Raw genomic sequence first — 22,028 nt, 5'->3', positions numbered from 1 at the left:
CTGTCTCTCTGTCACATAAATAAATAAAATCTTTAAAAAAAAAAAAAGAAAAGAAAACCATGTGCAATATGTGAATCTTGATTCATTGTGATTGGGGAGGGGAGGCTTGGGATAATAGGAGAAATTTGAATATGGATTATATGTTAGATAATATGGAATTATTGTTAGTTTTTAACATTTGATAGTCATGTAGTTATGTATGAGGCATTCTGTGCTCATAAGACTTGTACTGAAGCATGGTGGGGTGAATAGTTACAAGGTCTGCCACTCTCCTCTGGAAAACAGTGTGGAGGTCCCTTAAAAAGTTAAAAATTGAGCTACCCTATGATCCAGCCATTGCACTACTGGGTGTTTACCCCAAAGATACAGACGTAGTGAAGAGAAGGGCCATATGCACCCCAATGTTCATAGCAGCAATGTCCACAATAGCTAAATCGTGGAAGGAGCCAAGATGCCCTGCAACAGATGACTGGATTAAGAAGTTGTGGTCCATATATACAATGGAATATTACTCAGCTATCAGAAAGAACGAGTTCTCAACATTTGCTACAACATGGACGGCACTGGAGGAGATAATGCTAAGTGAAATAAGTCAAGCAGAGAAAGACAACTATCATATGATTTCTCTCATCTATGGAACATAAGAACTAGAATGATCAGTAGGGGAAGAAAGGGATAAAGAAATGGGGGGGTAATCAGAAGGGGGAATGAAACATGAGAGACTATGGACTATGAGAAACAAACTGAGGGCTACAGAGGGGAGGGAGGTGGGGAATGGGATAGGCCGGTGATGGGTAGTAAGGAGGGCACATATTGCATGGTGCACTGGGTGTTATACACAACTAATGAATCATCGAGCCTTACATCGAAAACCGGGGATGTACTGTATGGTGACTAACATAATATAATAAAAAATCATTATTTAAAAAAAAAAAAAAAAAACAAGGTCTGCCACTGTCATGTCTAGATAGAGTGTATACCTGTGCTCACTATCCTGTTCTTTCAACTTTTCTGTGTGTTTAAAGTGTTATATGTAGGGATGCCTGGGTGGCTCAGTCGGTTAAGCATCTGCCTTCAGCTCAGGTCATGATCCAAGGGTCCTGGGATGGAACCCACACATCAGGCTCCCTGCTTCTCTCTCTGCCTGCTTCTCCCCCTGCTTGTGCTCTCTCTCTGACAAATAAATAAAATCTTCAAAAAAAAAAAATGTCTGTATATAGTTGTATAGAGATACAACTATGTAAGTGTATAAAGAGATACATGGTAGGGGACCAAGGGACAGAGTGTTGACCTCTATTCTTGGAGAAGTACACGTTATAGAAGCACTAAATAATTTTTAAAGAACTAACAAGTTAATTTCCCCCTCTTTCTACTTTAGGCTCAAGAGAAAGGAAGATTAGACTATGCTAAGGTAAGTAGATGTTATACATACTATACACTTTTATACATTTCAGTTTGGTGTGTGGTTTTTGCTTCTATTTAAAAGGTCAAAAGAGAATCATCCCATTCAAAGTCGAGGGACATTCCCTGTTACGTAACAGGTGTTAGCACGTAAGTGTACTGACTGCGTGCCTGCTTCATCCCAGACACTGTTAGGTGTGAGACTACAACAGTAATAAGCCGGATGAAGTGTTTCCTTTTGGGACATTTACAGTCCAGGGTGCGCGGTAAATAACTAATAAACAACTAAATGGATACATCATATAAAGTCATGTGATCAGTGCTGTGCGGAAAAATAAACTGCATGAGATCACTGACCATTGCTAGAGAGACGCCCTAGGCATCTTTGGCTTTTAGCGCTGCTAGATAATACGGGAGCAGCACCACACAGAGCCGCCGAAGACTCCGAAAGGTAGTAGTTTTCACATCCTCTGCGGAGCTTTTGAAAACACACATGCCTAGGTGCAGCGTCACACCCTCGTTCACCAAGATCAAAATCCCCTGGTGGGGAGAGCAGGGCAGGGGCAGGAAGGAAGTATTTGAAAAAAGGCTCCACAGATCATTCTGACACACAGCGTCGTTTCAAAACTGCCGTGGGAGTTCGGATTGCAGTGCACCAGTGCAAGCCTCTGAACATGCTGGGGTCACATTCTGTGCTCCCCCAGGGACGAATGGAACATTTTAGCAGGTGTGGGGGATGCATACAGCTGCTTGGCTAAAGGAACACCCTAACCATCTGGTTTATGCAGCAATCAGGAATATCCCCGGTATGAGCACACCTGCACTCCAAAGACAAGGAGGAAGAAATACGAGCTGTAAGGGCTCTGCTCGCAGTGGGACAGCTGAAACCCACGATGATCTCTCGGGGCTGATCCGGAACCTCGTGCTCTCCTGACGTCCCCCGGGGTGTACCCCCTTGGCTCCATGGCTTTCCTCTCTTTTCCTTGACTGAGATGCAGTTCCTCCTTCTGTCTCACGAACTTTTGCTTCCTTTAAGAAAGACTAGATAAGAGCACTCTAAACTGAGGGCCTCCGTATGCATCATTCTGTCTTAGGTATCTACTTGAGCCTTATATGCCCAAACTCGGGATGTGGACATAGCCCCCTGCGTCTCTCACAGGCATCTTACACTGAACTCACCATCTTCCCTGACATCTCTGGTCTTTTTTTTTTTTTTTAATAGCCTTTTTTTTTTAAGCTTTATTTATTTAAGTAAACTGCACCCAACGTGGGGTTCAAACTCATGACCTCAAGATCAGAAGTTGCATGCTTTTGTAACTGGGCCAGTTAGGCACCCCTAAATAGACCTAATTTTTCAAGAAGTTTTAGGTTCATAGCAAAATTTGGCAAAAAGTATCAAGAGTTACCATATCCCCCCTGACCCTGCCTGCACACACACACACACACACACACACACAGCCTCCCCTACTATCAATAATCTGCAGGAGAGTGATATATTTGTTACAGTCAGTGAAACTACATCAACATACCATCATTACCCAAAATCCATGGTCTACGTCAGTGTCCACTCATGTTATATCTCTGGTCCTTTTAACTTTCTCTCCTGATATTGGCACTGTCATTCCACCAGGCAATGCCGTGAGAAACTTAGAAGTCACCCTCGACTGCTTCTACTCCCTCACCCCCAGGTTCTTTACCAAGTCACGCCATTTTTGTAACCTTCATTTTCTTAAATCCAACCCCTCCTCTTGACCTGCCTTCCATTACTTACACTGAGTTTCTTCACCGGATCACTGGAAAGCCTACTGACTGGTCTTCCTGACTTTGTCACCACAAGTCCATTACCAACTGGAATGTCCATCTAAATCATAAACCTGACAGTTTCATACTCCAGCTTAAAACCTTTAATTGGTTCATGTCATTGATAAGGCAAATTCAAAGCTTGCTGGATGATTTCACCCCCTAGAGGGAGTCTCCAGTGTCATCTCTTCCCACCCTGTGTTCCAGCAGCACCAGATCACACAAAACATACTGTTTGTTTTCCTGCCTTGACTCATGCTGTCCCCTCTGCTTGAAATGCCCATCGCCCTTTATCAGCTACCCCTGTTCTTTCTATAAGGCTTCAGTTAGGATCATCTCCTACAGGTAGTCCTCCCTGGTTCCCCAGGCTGGATTAAGTGCTTTACTTCATTCTTTAATACACCGTGCATCTCTCCGTCATTGTACTTACTCTGTAATATTATAATGCCCCTCTTATGGGACAGACCATACACTGTGAGCTCTTTGAGGGCAGGGACAGTGCCCTATTTGTGTTTGTATACTTGGTGCTTAACACAGTGCTTGGCACATAGTAAATGGTGAGTGACTGAATGAGGGAGGATGGGAAGGCAGGAGTGGATGAGTGAAAATAGAAGAGTAAGAAATGAATAAGAAAAGGGCACCTGGGTGGCTCAGTCGGTTAAGCGTCTGCCTTTGGCTCAGGTCATGATCCTGGAGTCCCGGGATCAAGCCCCACATCAGGCTCCCTGCTCAGTGGGGATCCTGCTTCTCCCTCTCGCTCTGCCTCTCTCCTCACTCCTGCTCTCTCTCTTTCAAATAAATAAATAAAATCTTTAAAAAAAGAGAGAGAAATGAGTGAGAAAATAGAAGACACATGAAGTTAGTTTCAGGAGAAAATCTGGTATAGGGTTTTTTATCTCAGAGAAGAAAGATGCTTTTGACACACATTGCAGGTATCAACAGGGTTAAAAAGATTGTTTGGGAACATCTTAATATACTAGCTTGGAGATAAAGGCTGGAATTTCACTGTGTGATAGTAGAGGAAAGCCAACACAAAAAAGTCAGGGAAAGTCCACACGATTTGGCAATAGAGTGACTGTTGATCATTGGTGTTTATTGATGACTCAGAGAACTCCTTTAGGGTTTTTTATTGCAGAGGCACATGACAATTGAAAAGGTTAAGAGAAAGGAAAAAATACGATGCACAGATAGAACACCCCTGGACCAAGCCGTGGCTCGGCCAGCAACTCATGGCAAAATCTAGTATCATTTAACCTCTCTGGTCTTCCTTCCGTTTCCTTCATAGCAGTTTAGAAGAGTGCTAGTCAATTCTTCGGGCCCGTCCCAAATTTGAAAGAAGACATTCTTCTTGGTGGGAGGCATTCTTATCTTGTATACCTGAGGTCGCGATTCATTCCTTCATCCACCATGTATTGGACAGTTAATATGTGCAGGGTGCTGTCAGTGCTGCCTGCCACCGTGAGCAAGACTGATGGAGGCCTTGCCGTCACATGCTTCCTTGACTCAGACCTCCCTATCCAACGTAGCCACTCCCCAGGGGTGCCTGGGTGGCGTGGTCATTTAAACGTCTGCCTTTGGCTCAGGTCATGATCCCAGGGTCCTGGCATGGGGCTCCTTGCTCAGTGGGGAGTCTGCTTCTCCCTCTCCCTCTGCCCCCCCCCAACTCATGTTGTTGCTCACTCTGTGCGCTCTTTCTCTTTCTCCTCAAATAAATAATCTTTAAAAAATAACAATAAAGTAGCCACTCCCCCTTTTATAGTAACCTAAAATTATCATTTTCATTGAGTTGCTTGTTTCTGTTTTTTCTCTGTCACTGGAACGTAAGAGCTCCAGGGGCAGGGCCTTGTCCATGGTCTCATCATCTGTACCCAGCACAGGCTTCTGTGTAGGTGGGCTTAGCAAATGCATGCACGTGAGTTGCGTTAGTGTTATTTTTCAAGTGCAGGAGGTTCTGGGAGGTCCGGAATGGAGGATTCTAGGCTTCAGTGAACCATTTTAAAAATATGTTGGCTATATAACACAGTCCAGCTCAATGTTTAATAGCCCTAAGGTTGCCTTCCCAAGTGCCTAGTGACAATATTTCTCACGCCAGTAAACAGAAGCCCCCCCTCTGGAATATGTGGTACAGTTCTGACATTGAAGGGCCATTACCTGATCTAGGCAATTAACCTAGACTTATCATCCTTCCACAGACCTAAACCCAAGGCATGGGGGAGACGTCTGCAGCGTGCAGCCTATGATGTTGTCTCCCGTGCAGAGTACGTGGGCCCGTACTAATACACAGCACGACCCCAGGTCTGTTTCTCTCTGTTCGGCATGATCATGGTGCTCGTGCTGACTGATTCAGGCCACGTGCTTAGCAGCTCAGGGCTGCCCTTGTGGGGTTAGCTGTAAAACTACATTTGAAAATCTCAGCAGCCATTTCTGGAGATCATCATAAAATGTATTCGTTGCTAGAAATGTTGTTACTTCCAGGTGGTATTTACCCAAAAGCCAAATTTTATCTGAAAAATCCCATTTGCAGACCATAGAAAATTATTTTGGCCATGTGCTCTGTGGCCTCACCTGCCATCTCTCAAATTCTGTCGGTCTCAGCATGGCAGGGAAGGAAAGGAAGAGGTGGAAGGGGTGGTCATTTCAAAATCAGTCTTGGCTGGATCTTGAGACTGTCACTTGCCGCCAAACAGTGGTTTGTACTCAAACACTCAGATAAGAAATTGAGTTACTTTTTAATTGAATTCCTATTGCGATAGAGGCTGGATATGAATGCTTTACACCACCACTGTGCCTTTCATCTTAAGATATCAAAGCACTCGACAACTATGAATTCATTACGTCTCTCCTGCCTCTGTCAGGTGGTTAACAGAGTCATGGGAGGACTCCACCTGTGGCGGAAGCTCAACCACCTGGAGTCTGGGCGAGGACGGGGGCTGTGTCACTGCAAGGCAGTGGCACCCAGTAGCTTCTAAAATAGAAAAACGAGGAACGTCTTACTTACCTAGTTAAAACTGCAGAGGTTTGAGTAGACAGAATATAATTACCAGAAGTGAATTGTGACCCAGAAAGCTGGTGCTAACACTTGAGCTCCTATGCACAGTGCGATGGGGATCTTATTTACAGTGATTGGTCTATAGCCCTGGGTGGGTCTCTCTCAACCCCTAGTCCGTCCGTGTTCCCGGGGCTGCGGGCCCCATGGCTAAGCACCGCTGATTCAGTGCAGTGCTAGGGGGAAGAGTGCCACCTATGGAATTGTAGGAATTCATGGGTACTTGTTGAGGCTGGTGGAGAAGCTTCTCGGACCACACTCATGCTTGGTTTGCTATGGTAACATATATATGTCTGAAAGAAAACGAGTATGTTGACTACTCTTGCTTAGAAAAACATCTACAAACGTCTGTGTATTTTCCCCAGCTGGAGCTGAGCGTATGCCTGCAGTTTAGCCTACTGCTCCTCGAAACAAGCCTGCTGCTAAAAGACTGAGGCAGATGGTATTTTTACCACTTCAGGCAAAACATGGCACCTATGGTTCGGCTTTCTACAATTTTAATTTTTCAACACTTTCAAAATGGCTCGCTTAAATATCTCCAGCGTAGAGATGCAGACTTTTTCCCAATTTCTTTTTAATAATTGCTGCAGATACCCAGATACGAATAAAGAGCACTTGGTCAAAAGCAGACTCAGTCCAAGGCTGTGACGGCTCCCTGCTCATTGTTTCACAAGTACTCTGGACCAGCCCTTAATGGGGCTTCTTTGACCTTCCTGCTAATTTTGACACGAAGACTCTAAATGGTTTACAGGAGCTTTCTTTACAGTCTTCTCTAGTCTTTCCTGTGCAGTTCATGATTTTCCCCATGACTCAGTACAGAAGAGAGAGCTGCTTTTTTAATGTCTTCCTCCTGAGGTTCGCTCTAAGCACAGAGTTGCTCAAGGTTAAGCACTGGGTAAAGAAAGATCTTGCAGGTGTTAATTCATTAGGCATCCAGTTCTCGGTTGAACGTAAGAGAGATTTGTTTTAAAGGAGTGGGTTTGTGACGTGCCCTGTCTGCTGGAAGCTGTTCAGGGTTGCGAGTGATGCGAGCCTCTGGCTGCGTCCCACCACGCTCAGGCACAGTGTCTGGAGCAGCTCTTCTCCTCCCTCCCCGCCCTCAGAAGGCCTCACACATTCTGTTTTATTATAAAACGCATTTGCATAGGGTATACATTAAAATTCTCTTCCCACCAGCAAACAGTGTTGTCCGCAGACATTGCATTTGCATGATCACATATCATCACTTCCCTTCAAGAAGAAAAAAGAGGCTTTCCTCTCGTGTCATGGTTCTCCTTTCCAAGGTTTGCCCTTTTAGTCTTTTTTTTCTCTTTTTTATTATATATAAATTGCTTCCACCATTTTGCTACAGACTGAGTCCAAAATTCTACTTTTTTGAAGCTTGAGTATAGAAAATTTTCTGTAAATATTATTGTCCTTTCTTTACTGACAAAGCCAGACTCTTTTTTTTTTTTTTTTGGCAGACAGTTTTTGCCTGCTCGTTCTCTCTCATAACCCTAGCTAACTGGCTCTGAGAAATTTTCACATTGGCACATTTAGAGACCAGATGTTACTGTGTTTTCTCTTTCGTGTACCCCTTTCTTGGGCAGATGCTGCTTCTCCTTCCCTGGGACTTCACATTAGCTCCTTCGGCAAAGTATTCCATACGGCATCGCCGGCTGCACTGAATCTCTCGTTTCCTCTAACCTCCTGAAGTTGTCCTTACATTTAGGGTTTCCGTTTTCATGGTATCAACAGAGACTGTGTGGAAGCATGGTCATCCCCTTCTCCCATCTTTCCCATAAAGGACTTGTGGTCCAGTTTAATGAGGTGTTTATAATAGAATTTAATGAAGAAAATCCAACTACCATGACGATAAGGGTGCAACTTTGTAAAATTTCGATAAAGACTGGAAGAAAGCCTTAAAAATATAAATATGGGCATTAAGGTGATAACATTTCAGCATGTTTTAAAATAAATACATTGTATTTTTTTTTAAGATTTCTGGTTTTGAAATGTGGACTCACATTGGATTTAGAATTTTTTCAGATATGACCTGAGCTCCTGGGAATTGAAAAATAACTTGCCTGAAATCATGTGTTTAGTGACATAACCAGAATTTAATTTTAGACTCCTAAAAAATTACATGCTTGCTTCGATGGTAGTAGGCAGAAATGCATGATTGGAAAATGTCATTTTTGTACACTGCAAATTTTTGTGCTTGGCCTCCGTAGTGGTTGAAGTGCTGGAAGACAATTGAGGAGAACAGAAACCTACGGAAACGTAGCACACTGAGCAGGCCTTGCAGGCGTTGATCTGATGAGCTAACCACAGCACAGGGATCGGTGCTGGAAGGGACTGCCAGGACTGCCATCTGAAAGTTTGAAATCCCCCACCCCTTGTTTCCTTAAAAATCAGGTTTAAAAAACCAGTTATTTTTCTTTTGGCAATCATATTTCACATGTGTTTTTCCTTACAGCAATAATGGATAGATTTTATTTAATCTGTTTGGTAAAATAATTAATTTACTAACGTCAGTTTTTGCAACTACCCTTTGATTCCAGATCTCCTTTAAACTACAATTGTTAATGATGGAAAAATAATCACTGTTCAATTTCTGTCCGTAGTAAAGTATAGCTTTTGTACCATGTGAAACTTTTAATCAAAAATAAATTCTAGGGGAACCCAGGACGCAAGTCCCACTCTTGATCTCAGCTCAGGTCTTGACCTCAGGGTGATGAGTTCAAGCCCTGTGTTGGGCTCCACATACAATAGTTAGTATCTTGAACCAGAGTTGTGCCTTACTATGAGCCCTCAAGTCTTTTTGCAAAACAGTTGCCATTTGGACATTCATTCATCCCCAGTCATCAAGCTAGTTTTTTCCTTAAGTCTCTGAGTATATTATTTTGCATTTGTCCCCGGTGACTATCATCTTGCTCTGGTGATCTATTCCTCTAATTTCTTAATGTTATTTTAAAATTAGATTCTTGTTCTCTGAGGTGTTAGCGATCCCACACACCTCAGTGGCATCAACAGATTTGATGATCATAATCTCCATTCCCCTGTGGGTCATGAATAGTAGTAATAAATGCTATCAATAATAAGCCTCTTTATGACATCATAAAATATGCCATTCTCTCAGTTGTTAACCCAAATACTATTGATATTATTTGAATTCAGTTCTCTACGCAGATGCAGATCTTTTTTATTTTTCTTCAAATCAAATATTCCTAGCTTGTTGATCTTGGGTTTCTAATTTTATATGTAAACTATGAGATTAGTTCATAATAATAATATTTAGTGGGACAATCTCTCTCATTCTTAAAATTACCATTTTGAATTACTGACATCTAAAAAATTACATATCTACATAATATCTATTATTGATCAGGAAGCCAAGGCAGACTTAGATTGTTAGTGAAGACCAGTTCTTGGTTGTAAGCCTGGAATCATGTCTGGTTTTGCTCACCCCTATACTCTGAGGGCCTAACACAGTGCCTGGCACATACTAGGTACCAAACGAATATTTGTTGAATTACTGTTGAATGAATAGAATGAGTGAATAACCCAAGATAAAACAAATGTTTGTGCCTAGACTCTGTTCTTTTCATTCATAAGGAATATTTGGCTCTGTCTTTGTTCTTATTTCATCCCAAGTATATTTTTAATCAAATGGTTACATCCTCAATGTTTTGCACTCCCTGGGTTGAAACAAAGATTCGCTTGGGGTAACCTTTTGAATCTTAGTCTAGAAAGCTAACTAAAAATGCCCTCCAGGCTGGTTCTGTGGGTGAATGCTCTGCACTGTGGGATAGCTGGATCCAATTATTGCTCCCAGTTAGTGGTATTGGGAGCCACCTGTGCACAGGAAGTGCCCTATATGCCTTTATGTGGAGGATAGAGCCTTCTGTCCCCTAGAGGAGCCTGTTTAGTCCATTGAAACTGTTTTAAGTAGATCTGAAGGAAATACCATTCTCTTTCCTTGTCATAAAAACAGTGGTGAGGCAAGGGCTTTCCAAAATTATGTTTTTTAAGAGAAAGAAAAGGGAGGCACCACCACATAGACCCTGAATATGGTTTTAGTAAGTTAGAAGTCTTTGTCATTACCTAGATTGATATTTCCAAACTCAGACACTAATCCTACAGCCTGGTTTTATACAGAATTGAAGGTTTTCGTGATTTAAACATGATCGGTCTATTAGAAAGCTGTCCTCTGTTTAGTTGGCACATCTGAAGCCATTCCCCATGTTTCCTAAGCAGTGTCTGAAAACACTGCTCAGCTTCCCCACTTGCCACATCAGGCAGAGTGCTGATCCTGGAGGCGCTGAGCTACCTTTCCTGAAATAGCAAGGTGGCTGTGCCACCTCCATTTTCAAACAGAGTTACTGAGGTAATAGTAGAGATTACAAGAACTGCAACATTGGTTGGCGATGTGGAAGATGCTACTAAAGATTTTGGGCGAGTGGACTCTGTCCCTTTCCCCCAAGTCTTTGACTTGCTGGCTTGATGAGAGATCTTATCTATTCACCAGATCGTAATAAAGCCACAGTTGTACCTCTGAAGGTGGATTCCTGCATAGTGCAATGATGCCCCCTGTGGAAGGTCTCCCTGTCCTAGATCGAAGGAAATTATGCTCACCTTTCCCTTTGATTCATTACGAAAAAGATGTGTGTGCACCTCTTTAAAAAGGTTGTAGGCCTTTCCATGTGCTATGATCTCTGTAAAATGCCTACCCTAGTACACATGTTTTTCATTGTGCGCTCTGCTCGGGACACACAAAACACTTTAATCAGATGGTTCTATCAAATTCTATCTTTGAATCCCTTCATTTTATGGAGGAGATCAAATAACCTAACAGTGTCCACACCGTTACTGTCTCACAGAGTCACGATTCTGTCCAGGTTTGCTGACGCCACAGTGTGTCTTCCTTACCACCATACTGCTTCTCAAGGTGCTTTAGACCTACTACAAAACAAGTAAGGGAGAATTTGTATGCAGGCTTTGGTTTTACAACCGTCCAGGAAATGGTATGCCTCACTCTATAATCCAACATCGTTATTGTCTCAGAAATAGTGATTGTCTAGGGGCACCTGGTTGGCGCAGTCGTTAAGCATCTGCCTTCGGCTCAGGGTGTGATCCCGGAGTTCTGGGATCGAGCCCCACATCAGGCTCCTCCACTGGGAGCCTGCTTCTTCCTCTCCCACTCCCCCTGCTTGTGTTCCCTCTCTCTCTGGCTGTCTCTCTATTAAATAAATATATAAATCTTTAAAAAAAAAAAAAAGAAATAATGATTGTCTAGTAAATGACTAGTAAATGACTGTCTAGTAAATGTCTAGGATTTATGTTTGCTGGACCTGTGCAATAATTATTGTGGGGTTTTTTTTAACTGGAAAGCATTCTTCACTCTTCCAAGAAAGGTTTATGGATATAACCATTTAAAATGACTTCTCATTGCAATTCTCTTGAGGGAGGCAAGGATCTATGTTAACAAATACACCTTCCATAACGCCATAACGTAGAGATCTACACCTGGAAGAGGTGTTAATCCTGCAGGTATGATTATATTTACGTGGCACAGAGAGTAACTTCTTCACCCCATACATCGGTTCCTGCATTTGCCCCAGTCTGATGTAACCTGCCCGGAAGATACATCATTGTCATAACTCTCAGTAGAGAGTTGTTCTGTTGTTTGATGTGCACGTTAGTGATGGAAGTCACAAATGTGTTTTAAGCTCATGTTGCATCAGGATACATGTTAGGATGTTAGGAATCTAGGGTCATGTAGATAGCAGTGGTAGTGATAGTTTTGAGGCTAGTGATCCCCAGGTGGCAGCATCCAAATACTAAAGCAGATGAAAAATTGAGACATGAGGAGGATTTAAGAAATGTATAAGTAAGATATGGACTCACTTAGTTTATGTATTCCTCAAATAACCCCCAGGACCACTGGATACCTACATGATGTGATTACTCTCATCCACAATATTCTTTTTAATTAAATAACCAGCATAGTATTCATCATGAGATTACAGAGTTTACTATTGATTCATTCCAAAAAAAGCTACAGGCAAAGAGTGGCTCATTGCTGCAGTCTACAACCTGTGATATGTTTTGCTTTTTGAATTTCAATGTGTAGAATTAAGTTCCTCTTTGGAATATGATAATAATATTAAAAATTATTTTTGAATCAGAATATGGATAAATCTGAGACTAGTTATAAATAGTTAAATTTTCCTTCAGAAGACATGATTGCTTTTCTAAAAAAAAAAGATTTATTTATTTAATTGAGAGAGAGAGAGAGAGAGCAAGTGGAAGCAGTAGTGGTGGGGGAGGGAGAGGAGGTGAGAGGAAGAAGCAGGTTCCTCACTGAGCTCCTCACAGGAGCCCAAAGTGGGGCTTGATCCCAGAACCTGGAGATCGTGACCTGAGCTGAAGGCAGACACTTAACTGACAGCCACCCAGGTGCCCTGGCATGATTGCTTTCCTGTGCAATTTAAGCCTCAGTTTAATATAATTCCATATTACCAACCTCATATGCCCAACCTATCAAATGCCAATGAAAGTTTATAAACTAAAAATTAAATTGTACATTTTGATCCATCTGGGTCCCTGGGTGGCTTAGTCGATTAAGCGTCCATCTCTTGATTTTGGCTCAGGTCATGATCTCATGGTCTTACGACGAAGGCCCATATCGGGCTCTGTGTTCAGTAGGAGTCTGCTTGAGATTCTCTCACTCCCTCTCCCCCCACCCCCACTGGCACACAAACTCTCTCAAATAAAATAAATAAATCTTTTAAAAATAAGTAAATAAATTGTACATTTTGGTTCATTTAATTACATTTTTTAAATCAGGTACATCTGCTCCTACCCTGGGCTACAAATTAACCTGTCTTTCTTAAGGAACAAGCATGACTTTGCTTGAATTCTCTGCCAAGGAGTCAACAATTTAGGTCAGTTTTGAGTATGCCAGTAAAATGTTTTTAACTACAAGGAAATACCTCTAAATAAATCCATACATATATATGTATATGTGGGGGTACTAAACTATATACATATGTATGTATGTATGAATGTATGGTTTTGGGTTATTTGTACATATAATAGGGATGTATATATTCAGACATGATAATTTGTTTGAAATGAGTTGTTTGGTTATGAAGCTATTTGTGGATAGTAGCCCACAGTACAGACTCATAAATGTACTTCACTAAGACGTGGGTCTTGAAATCAGTTCTGAAACAAATCTCACTGTCCCACCCAAGTACTCTCTAGGTCCGACCCTACTTGGCTTCCGAGATTGGGTGCAACTGGGGCACATTCAGGGTGGTATGGCCAGACTGAAATCTCATTCTCAACAGCAGGCCACACACCATCCAGACTGAGCGTAACAGAAATGTGTGGAGAAGGCAAGAAAAATGAGATGAAACCTATGTTTATCATTTTTTTTCCTGTTAGGTGGAATAGACCCAATTTTAAATGGTCAAGATGATTTGGAAATTCGGTTTTCAAAAACAAGCATATTTCTAATTCACTAATAATCCAGGATTTAAAATATTTAAAACAACTTCATGAATCTATGTAAAATGGTCTATGAACGTTTGTAATTAAAGCCAGGTACATTACGTAAATATTACATCTAACTTCTGTAACCAACTCCATGTTCTCTTCCTCTTCAGGTCTTGCATTTGAATAGCATTTAATTGATGTCAAAGTAATCTGTCATGCATCTTCTTATTAGTTCTTCATAATAACTTCATGTGGTATAAATATGATCTTTCCAATTTTACTGGTGAGGGCTTAGAGAAATTGCCTTGCCCAAGATCACATGTGTCCAGGTCCAGAGTTTCCCTACTAACGTTTGCTCATTGCCTCTCTACAATTGTTTTTCATATTATTATGAAACAGCAGAAATGGATTAACCAGTCTTAGGAGGAGAACACCTCATCCCATTATTGGATTAAAAAAGGTTCCTGTGTGGCTTCATCCAGGGGTTTCTGCTCCAGGTGCTTAAAAGACTGCCCTACGTGGAAATAGTGGTGTTTTGTCCCTCCTAGAGCTCGTCTCTTCTCTTACCTCCCATCTCCACGGACTTCAGGTCCCAGGACTCAGCAAGGGAAGAGGAGAGCAGTGTAACAAATGTCCTGTGTGTCACACATGCTCATACGATTATACAGAATGATCTTAATTCTGCAAAAGAATAAATAGAATTTATTATAAAGTATTTTAAGACTTACTACATATTACAGGAATTTTCCAGGCTATTTTACAAAAGAAAAAATACTCTGATGTTTTGTAAGAGAACAGAAAAATGTTAAAGTATGGGCTAAATTATATTTGTTGATTTGAACTCATTAATCCTCTATCCAATGACTTTTTTTTTTTTAAGATTTATTTATTGGGGCGTCTGGATGGCTCAGTCATTGTCTACCTTCGGCTCAGGTCACAATCCCAGAGTTCTGGGATTTAGCCCTGCATCAGGCTCCCTGCTCAGCAGAAAGCCTGCTTCTTCCTCTCCCACTCCCCTTGCTTGTGTTCCCTCTCTCACTGCCTCTCTGTCAAATAAATAAATAAAATCTTTTTTAAAAAATGTTTTCTTAAATAAAGATTTATTTATTATTTAGAGAGAGAGAAGGGGGAGGGGCAGAGAGAGAGAGAGAATCCCCAAGCAGACACTCCACTGAGTGCAGTGCCCTACCCAGAGCCCAACCCTGTGACCCCAAGATCACGACCCCAGTGAAATCAAGAGCTGGCCGCCCAACTGACTGAGCCACCTAGCCGCCCTGTCCAATGACTTAAATGTGGTATGATGAACCCTGAGATTGCTTTTATTTATTATTTCTTTTGAGAGACAGTGCACTCACATGAGGTGGGGCGGGGGGCAGAAGGAGAGGGAGAGAGAGAATCCCGAGCAGGCTCCACGCCCAGCACAGAGCCCAATGCAGGGCTCAGTCTCACCACCCTGAGATCATGACCTGAACCAAAATCAAGAGTCAGACGCTTAACCAACTGAGCCACCCAGGTGGTCCCTGAGATTGTTTTAAAAAATAGTGAAAACGACATGAGGTAATGATGTCCTGTGATTGTGTGAAACCCCAGGTACCAATACTGCAGTCAGAGTCTTTGGTTGAGGTTTTTGGTAAAAATAAGTTTTCGTTATTAAGGATTTAAGTAAAAATATGTTAGTTTTGTGACTCAATAGTGGATGTGATGATATCTGAGCCTTATTTGGGACCTATTTGTTAAAAAAAAAAATAAAGTATGACCTGAAGAATATACCTAATCAATTAAAATATTTATGGCCTTTTTCTTAGCAGAAATGTGGAAATTTTCCACTTCCAACTCTTTTTTTTTTTTTTTAAATATTTTATTTATTTGTTCGACAGAGATAGAGACAGCCAGCAAGAGAGGGAACACAAGCAGGGGGAGCGGGAGAGGAAGAAGCAGGCTCATAGCTGAAGAGCCTGATGTGGGGCTCGATCCCATAACGCCGGGATCACGCCCTGAGCCGAAGGCAGGCGCTTAACCGCTGTGCCACCCAGGCACCCCTCCACTTCCAACTCTTACTGACATTTGTTCTGTGGCCATATGGCATTTTTAGTTATGGTTTTAAAAAATGTATATATTGTAATACAGGTGCATGATTAATATAACGATGGCTTCAATTTTCTGTCATCTCTGTAAATATAGTTTTATTCAAAGTTATTTGACTTAATGTATTTTTTAAAATCTATGATGCATAGTGAAAAAATTTGCCCTTGTGCATAGGCTTGCAAACAACATTACTGACATAGATAGGTGTTCTCTTCCCAAATTGAAATGCTCCCCAGTTCACATAAAACTGAAAGGAAAGACATTATACCATGCTGCTTAAGAGCAAGAACAATCTGGGACGCCTGGGGGGCTCAGTCAGTTAAGCACATGCCTTTGGCTCAGGTCATGACCTCAGGGTCCTGACATCCGAGCCCTTCCTCAGGCTTCCTGCTCAGTGGGGAGTCTGCTTCTCCCTCTGACTCTCCCCCCTGCTCATGCCTGCTCACTCACTCTCTCTCTCTCCCTCAAATACATAAATAAAATCTTTAAAAAAAAAAAAAAAAGAGCAAGAACTATTTGAATCTTGACTCTAGCATTTACCTTCCATGTTACCTGGAGCACCTTACTCTTGCCTAAGTTTGTTCATCTGTAAAATAAGAATAATATTAGTACCTAACTCATAGGGCTATTGTAAGGATTAAAGATATATATGTCTTAGTGTTGGGCAGACATAAATACTGTGAGCTTGTCTTTGTCGTTACTGCTAGTATTGTTGATTACGGCCAGGTTAGTGTTAGGAGTCACACCATTCTTGTTCTTTTGCACATGAATTTATGTGCTTGAGGAAGTAACTAAAAATTTTCTTATTTCCATCTCCTTTCCTTTTGCTGAAATAAGATATTTAATTAAATGTGTAGATTTTCTTTCTATAAACTCCTGCATATAATCTGTTGTGTGTGAGTGCTTTGTATGTGGTTTGCAATTTGTTTACCATAATATGTTTATCATATTACAGAAAGGTTTTCATTGTAGCTTTTCCTTTTTTTACCAAGTCTTGCCGCTCAGAAGTTGGGAAGACTTTTCGGTTGAAGCCCTATCAGCTAGAATCTTGGGAGTTGAATAGGACTTTGGAGGCTGCCTTGTTCCACCTCCCACATCTGCTAAGAATTTTATTCATAGGGACGCCTGGGTGGCTCAGTCAGTTGAGCGTCTGCCTACGGCTCAAGTCATGATCCCGGGGTCCTGGGATTGAGTCCCACATTGGGCTCTTTGCTCGGCAGGGAGCCTGCTTCTCCCTCTGCCTGCTGCTCCTTCTGCTTGTGCTCACTCGCTGTCTCTCTCTCTCTGACAAATAAATAAATAAAATATTTTTAAAAAAAGAAGAAGAACAATTTTATTCACTTTCTCTGATGTGGTCAGTCCAGTTGCTGAGGACTTCCAAAAACAGGATTCACAGCTTGTCAAAAATAACTATTCTGTTGTTAGACAACTCTAGTTCTTTGAAAGCTCTCTCTTATTTGTAATTGAAATCTGCTTCCCAGAAATGTCACCCTGTTGCTCTTTGTTCTGTCTCCTGAAGCATAGAGAACAGGACTGCTCCATCTTCCATTTATTTGCTGTAGATATTGGAAGATGGCCTTCATCTCCTCCTTTAATTCTTTCCTCCAGATTAAACATTCCTTAGATGCCACGTTTTCAGATACCTCTTCCTCCTGGTACCGGACGCAGTCTGCTCTGAATGCCGGTCTTGACACGTGGCCATGGCACCCAGGACGGAACATAGTTTTCTAACTACGAATTGACCAGCAAACACTACAGCCTGACCATTCCTGCCTGTGTTTTGGACATGTACGTCTGTTGATGCTGCCAAAGTTTGTGTTTGGGCTTTTTAAAAATTTTTTTTAATCTATGTCACAGTCTTGGCTGATATAAAGACTGTGGTTTATCAGAGGTTCTCAGCGCTTATCTATGAGTCACTGCCAAACAGAGGCTCATGCTTCTACAATGAATTTTTGAAACCTAAATGCACAACTATATGATTATCCCTATGACATTTCATCTCGCAAGTATCAGTCTTTTTTCAGCATGTCAGAACCATTAAGATTTTGATGCTATCCATGTGTTAGCTTTCTCTCTTGGCTATAGAACATCCGAAAATTAAAATTTAGTATGTATTTCTTCTCGATCTTCATTCAGGTAATCCATAGAACCGTGATAAAGGGAAGAAACCAAATTGGGGGCCTTTTGTTTTTCTTTTTTGATTGAAACGTAGTTGACACACAATGTTACATTATTTTAGGCATACAGCATAGTGATTTGACAAGTCTATATGTTATGCCACTCTCACCATAAGTGTAGCTACCATCTGTCATCATGCGACACTATTATGACCATATTCCCTATGTTGTACCTTTTATCTCTGTGACCTGTTATACATTCCATAACTAGAAACCTGTATCTCCCACTCCCCTTCATCCATTTTGCCCATCCCCCAATCCTCCTCCCCTAAGGCAACCATCAGTTTGTTCTCGGAATTTATGGGTCTGTTCCTGGTGTTTGTTTGCTTATTTGTTTCATTTTTTGATTCTATATTAAGTGAAATCATATGGAATTTGTCTTCCTCTGTCTGACTTATTTCACTTTAGCATAATACCCTGTGGGTCCATCTGTGTTGTCACAAATAGCAAGATCTCATTCTTTTTTATGGCTGAGTAATATTCGTGTGTGAATGTGTGTGTGTATATATATATACACTCCACATCTTCTTTATCCAGTCATCTATCATGGACACTTGGGCTGCTTTTGTATTTGGCTATTGTAAATAATGCTCCAGTAAACACAGGGGTGCATATATCTTTTCAAATTAGTGTTTTCAAAAGATTCCCAGTAGTGGAATTACTGAATCATATGGCATTTCTATTATCAATTTTTTGAGGAAGCCTCCTACTCTTCTCCACAGTGGTTGTACCAATTGACATTTCTACCAACAGTGCTCGAGGGTTCCTTTTTCTCCACATCCCCGCCAATACTTGTTATTTCTTGTCTTTTTGATAGTAGGTAGCCATTCTGACTGGTGTAAGGTGATACCTCATTGTGGTTTTGATTTATATTTCCCTGATGATTAGTGTTGTTGACCATCTTTTCATGTGTCTGTTGGCCATCTGGATATCTTCTTTGGAAAATGTCTATTCAGATCCTCTGCCCAGTTTTAATCAGATTATTTGGTTTTTGGGGGGCGCCTGGGTGGCACAGTTGTTGGGCATCTGCCTTCGGTTCAGGGCGTGATCCCAGCGTTCTGGGATCGAGCCCCGCATCAGGCTCCTCTGCTGGGAGCCTGCTTCTTCCTCTCCCACTCCCCCTGCTTGTGTTCCCTCTCTCGCTGGCTGTCTCTCTCTCTCTGTCAAATAAATAAATAAAATCTTTAAAAAAAAAAAAAGATAATGTGGTTTTTTCGTGTTGAGTTGTATAAATTCTTTATATATTTTGGATATTGACCCCTTATTGGATATATTATTTGCAAATATCTTCTCCCATTCAGTAGGCTGCCTTTTTGTTTTGTTGATGGTTTTCTTCATTGTGCAGAAGCTTTTTATTTTGACATAGTCCTAGTGGTTTATTTTTGCTCTTGTTTCTGTTGTCTGAGAAGACATATCTAGAAAAATGTTACTAAGGCCAATGTGAAAGAAATTACTGCCTATGTTTTCTTCTAGGAGTTTTATGATTTAATGTCTCAAATTTAGGTCTTTAATCCATTTTGAGTTTATTTTTGTGTATGATATAAGAAAGTTGGTCAGTTTCATTCTTTTGCATATAGTTTTCCATTTTTTTCAGCCCCATTTATTAAAAAGACAAAACCAAATATTGAATCCTAGAGATTGCTTTTCTGCTCAAAATAAATCCACTACCAAACATTTTCTAGGAGTAGTTGCTTTACATATTTGAATCCATATTTCCATACTCTAATCCAGAGCCCCATTTCTCTGTCTCATCCACAAAGGACTAAGTTTCTTTCTTTCTTCCTTCCTTTCTTTCTTTTTTTTTTTTTTTTTTTTGAAGATTTTATGTATTTATTTATCAGAGAGAGAGAGAGCAAGAGCACAAGGAGGGCGGGGTGGGGGTAGCAGGCAGAGGGAGAAGCAGGCACCCCGCTGAGCAAGGAGCCCAATGCAGGACTGGATCCCAGGAACCTAGGATCACGACCTGAACTGAAGGCAGATGCTTAACCGACTGAGCCACCCAGGCGTCCCAAGGACTAAGTTTCTAAAACCCAAATATACTCTATCTTTACTATTTCTGAAGCTAACAATGAGTGGCCATATCAAAAGAAAAATGAGAATATTTTGTAATGATTTGCTCATTGTGACCCACCTATCCTGGGGCTGCAGTCACCACTGCCTTTTTTCTAGGGCTCACAGACCATCTTTTTGATAACCTGTTTTGGAATTTTGCCATCATTGTCCATAAATTCACTGGCCTTTGTTGCAGACGCACCTCTGTCCTCATCTTTTTCTTTTGTCCTGTGTTTGAAGACGTTCGTCAGTTGCATCTCTCATCTCTGTGATTTCTTAACGTCTTTTAGTAGCTGGGAAGGACACTTACGTGCGCTGTAAGCATAAAGAGGACAGAGGTGAGTGGATGCCTCTGTGGAAGTGCTCTGGACTGGAAACTGGGTCTCCAGAGTGAGGAGGAAGACGGAGATGGAAGTGCCGGCAGAAACATCAGACAAAATGAGTGAGAAAGCTGCTGCTGGCGGGGGAGGAGGCTCAGCGGGGGTGCCACACAGTAATTTGTCAGAGAGGAGGGTACTGTGTTCGGAATGGGAGTGGTGGTGGTCTTAAAACGCAAAGGATACCAGAAGCCAGGCCTGAGACAGCTTGGTAGCCGCCTGCAAGGCCTCCCTGACAACCTGTAATGGGCTGTTTGAATGCGTGTTTCACCTTAAAGGCCCCTCTTCGTGGAATTTATTTTAATCTTTACAATTGTTAACTCATTCTTTATTTCTATTTCCTTTGTCTTGATGACACATCATCTTTGGCAGCTGTTTGAGCGTACTTGTTCTTATTTGACATATAGCCTTTACATTTTGATGCCTCTTATTTTTGTCATCTCCTTCCCCTGTGCCACCCACATCAGTCTTCAGCAGATTCTGACGGGGTCGTTTCTGAACATTTTTCTATGAGGAATGGCACTTTAAAAACACGTGTGGCAGTGTCCTGGTGATAGTACAGACTTGTGGGTGGATCCCCACACCATTTCACAGCTTGCTCCCTCTCCTTTGCCAGCTCCTTCCGGTCAGGGGTAGCTTTGCACACAGCAGGTGCTCAGCCGGGGCTCAGCAATGGAGGAGACCACTGCTCCTTTTACACCTGGGCCTTTTCAAACCTGAGCCCCAAGAGGGCTTATTCTGTAGCCATTTGTTTTGGTCTCTTTCATAATTAATTATGAGCGTTGTTGAAATTTAGTTTTTCAGAGGCTCTCATCACCCTTGAACTATTTCTGTTTATGATCTCTTGGAATCATGGCAGTCTTTTCACTAATTTTTAAATGTGCTTTCCTAATTTATGGCCTGGGTGTCCAAAACCATGCCTGCGGTTCTTTCTTTTACTGAGTCTAATACCAGGATGGCATTACTTTGTGTGCACGCGCGCGTGTGTGTGTGTGCGCGTGCGTGTGCCAGATTTCCCATCACCTTTACATCCAATTATGTTGACATACTGAAGCAAAAAGTGCTTCTTCTATCTTCTGATACCTGAGATTATCAGTCAGGCACACCAAGAATTTATCAACTATTAGGATGTGAGTTTTAGTAAATGTTCAAAAGTTGGGAGTCCCTTATCATTACTGCATCTTACATTTCTGCCAGCTTCATAATCCCCGTTAGGGAAGCATGGTCCACTTCTCCCACTTGGTTAGGAGATGTGTGTTCTTTTTCCATAACAGCATGGCTGCCATTTGTTTCCTTTCATCCTAATCCAGGTGTTTTCAACGATAAAAACAAAAACAAAAGCCTTTAACATATCGCTTATACTCCCTTACTCTCTGTTATACAGTTTCTACAGAACAGGGTCTACACCAATTTCCAGATGAGTTTCAGCATCCCCATTCTCTATAGCACTATCTGTTTGGGCAAAAGAAAACTTGGGGTTCCCTCCAATTCTCTTCCAGTGCTATAGAGGGGAACAGCTCTGGGTGTGCAGAAATGAAGCCCAGGTCATTTCTCCAATTTGCTGTTCAGCCGATCTCATCCCAATATCTTCTGCAAAATGAGGTG

At 41.6% G+C, this 22,028-nt stretch overlaps 1 protein-coding gene and 1 long non-coding RNA gene across 5 annotated transcripts in view; one reads left to right on the top strand and one right to left on the bottom strand.

Annotated features, from left to right (window-relative positions):
- PDSS2 (decaprenyl diphosphate synthase subunit 2) overlaps positions 1-22,028 on the top strand; it is a 233,325-nt gene that overhangs the window by 204,064 nt on the left and 7,233 nt on the right. For 2 of the 4 annotated variants that reach the window (XM_087865360.1, XM_087865359.1), the window contains 2 exons: positions 1,379-1,411; positions 8,461-13,672. In XM_087865360.1, the coding sequence (XP_087721486.1) occupies positions 1,379-1,411; positions 8,461-8,541 (114 nt within the window). In that variant the 3' untranslated portion in view covers positions 8,542-13,672. Of the gene's footprint in view, positions 1-1,378; positions 1,412-8,460; positions 13,673-22,028 lie in introns of those variants that run through there. The other 2 variants (XM_045806956.2, XM_045806957.2) reach the window with 1 other exon arrangement.
- LOC148109248 (uncharacterized) lies at positions 13,655-20,654 on the bottom strand. The gene is made up of 2 exons (XR_015726068.1): positions 20,249-20,654; positions 13,655-14,413 (listed from the first exon to the last, which is right to left on the bottom strand). It is a non-coding gene; the product is annotated as an uncharacterized LOC148109248 (long non-coding RNA).

The sequence above is a fragment of the Ursus americanus genome, chromosome 11 (genome assembly GCF_024610735.1).
Source record: "Ursus americanus isolate L20-20 chromosome 11, mUrsAme1.1.p, whole genome shotgun sequence".
Classification (NCBI taxonomy): Eukaryota; Metazoa; Chordata; class Mammalia; order Carnivora; family Ursidae; genus Ursus; species Ursus americanus.
This window is presented reverse-complemented; position numbering and strand designations above follow the sequence as displayed.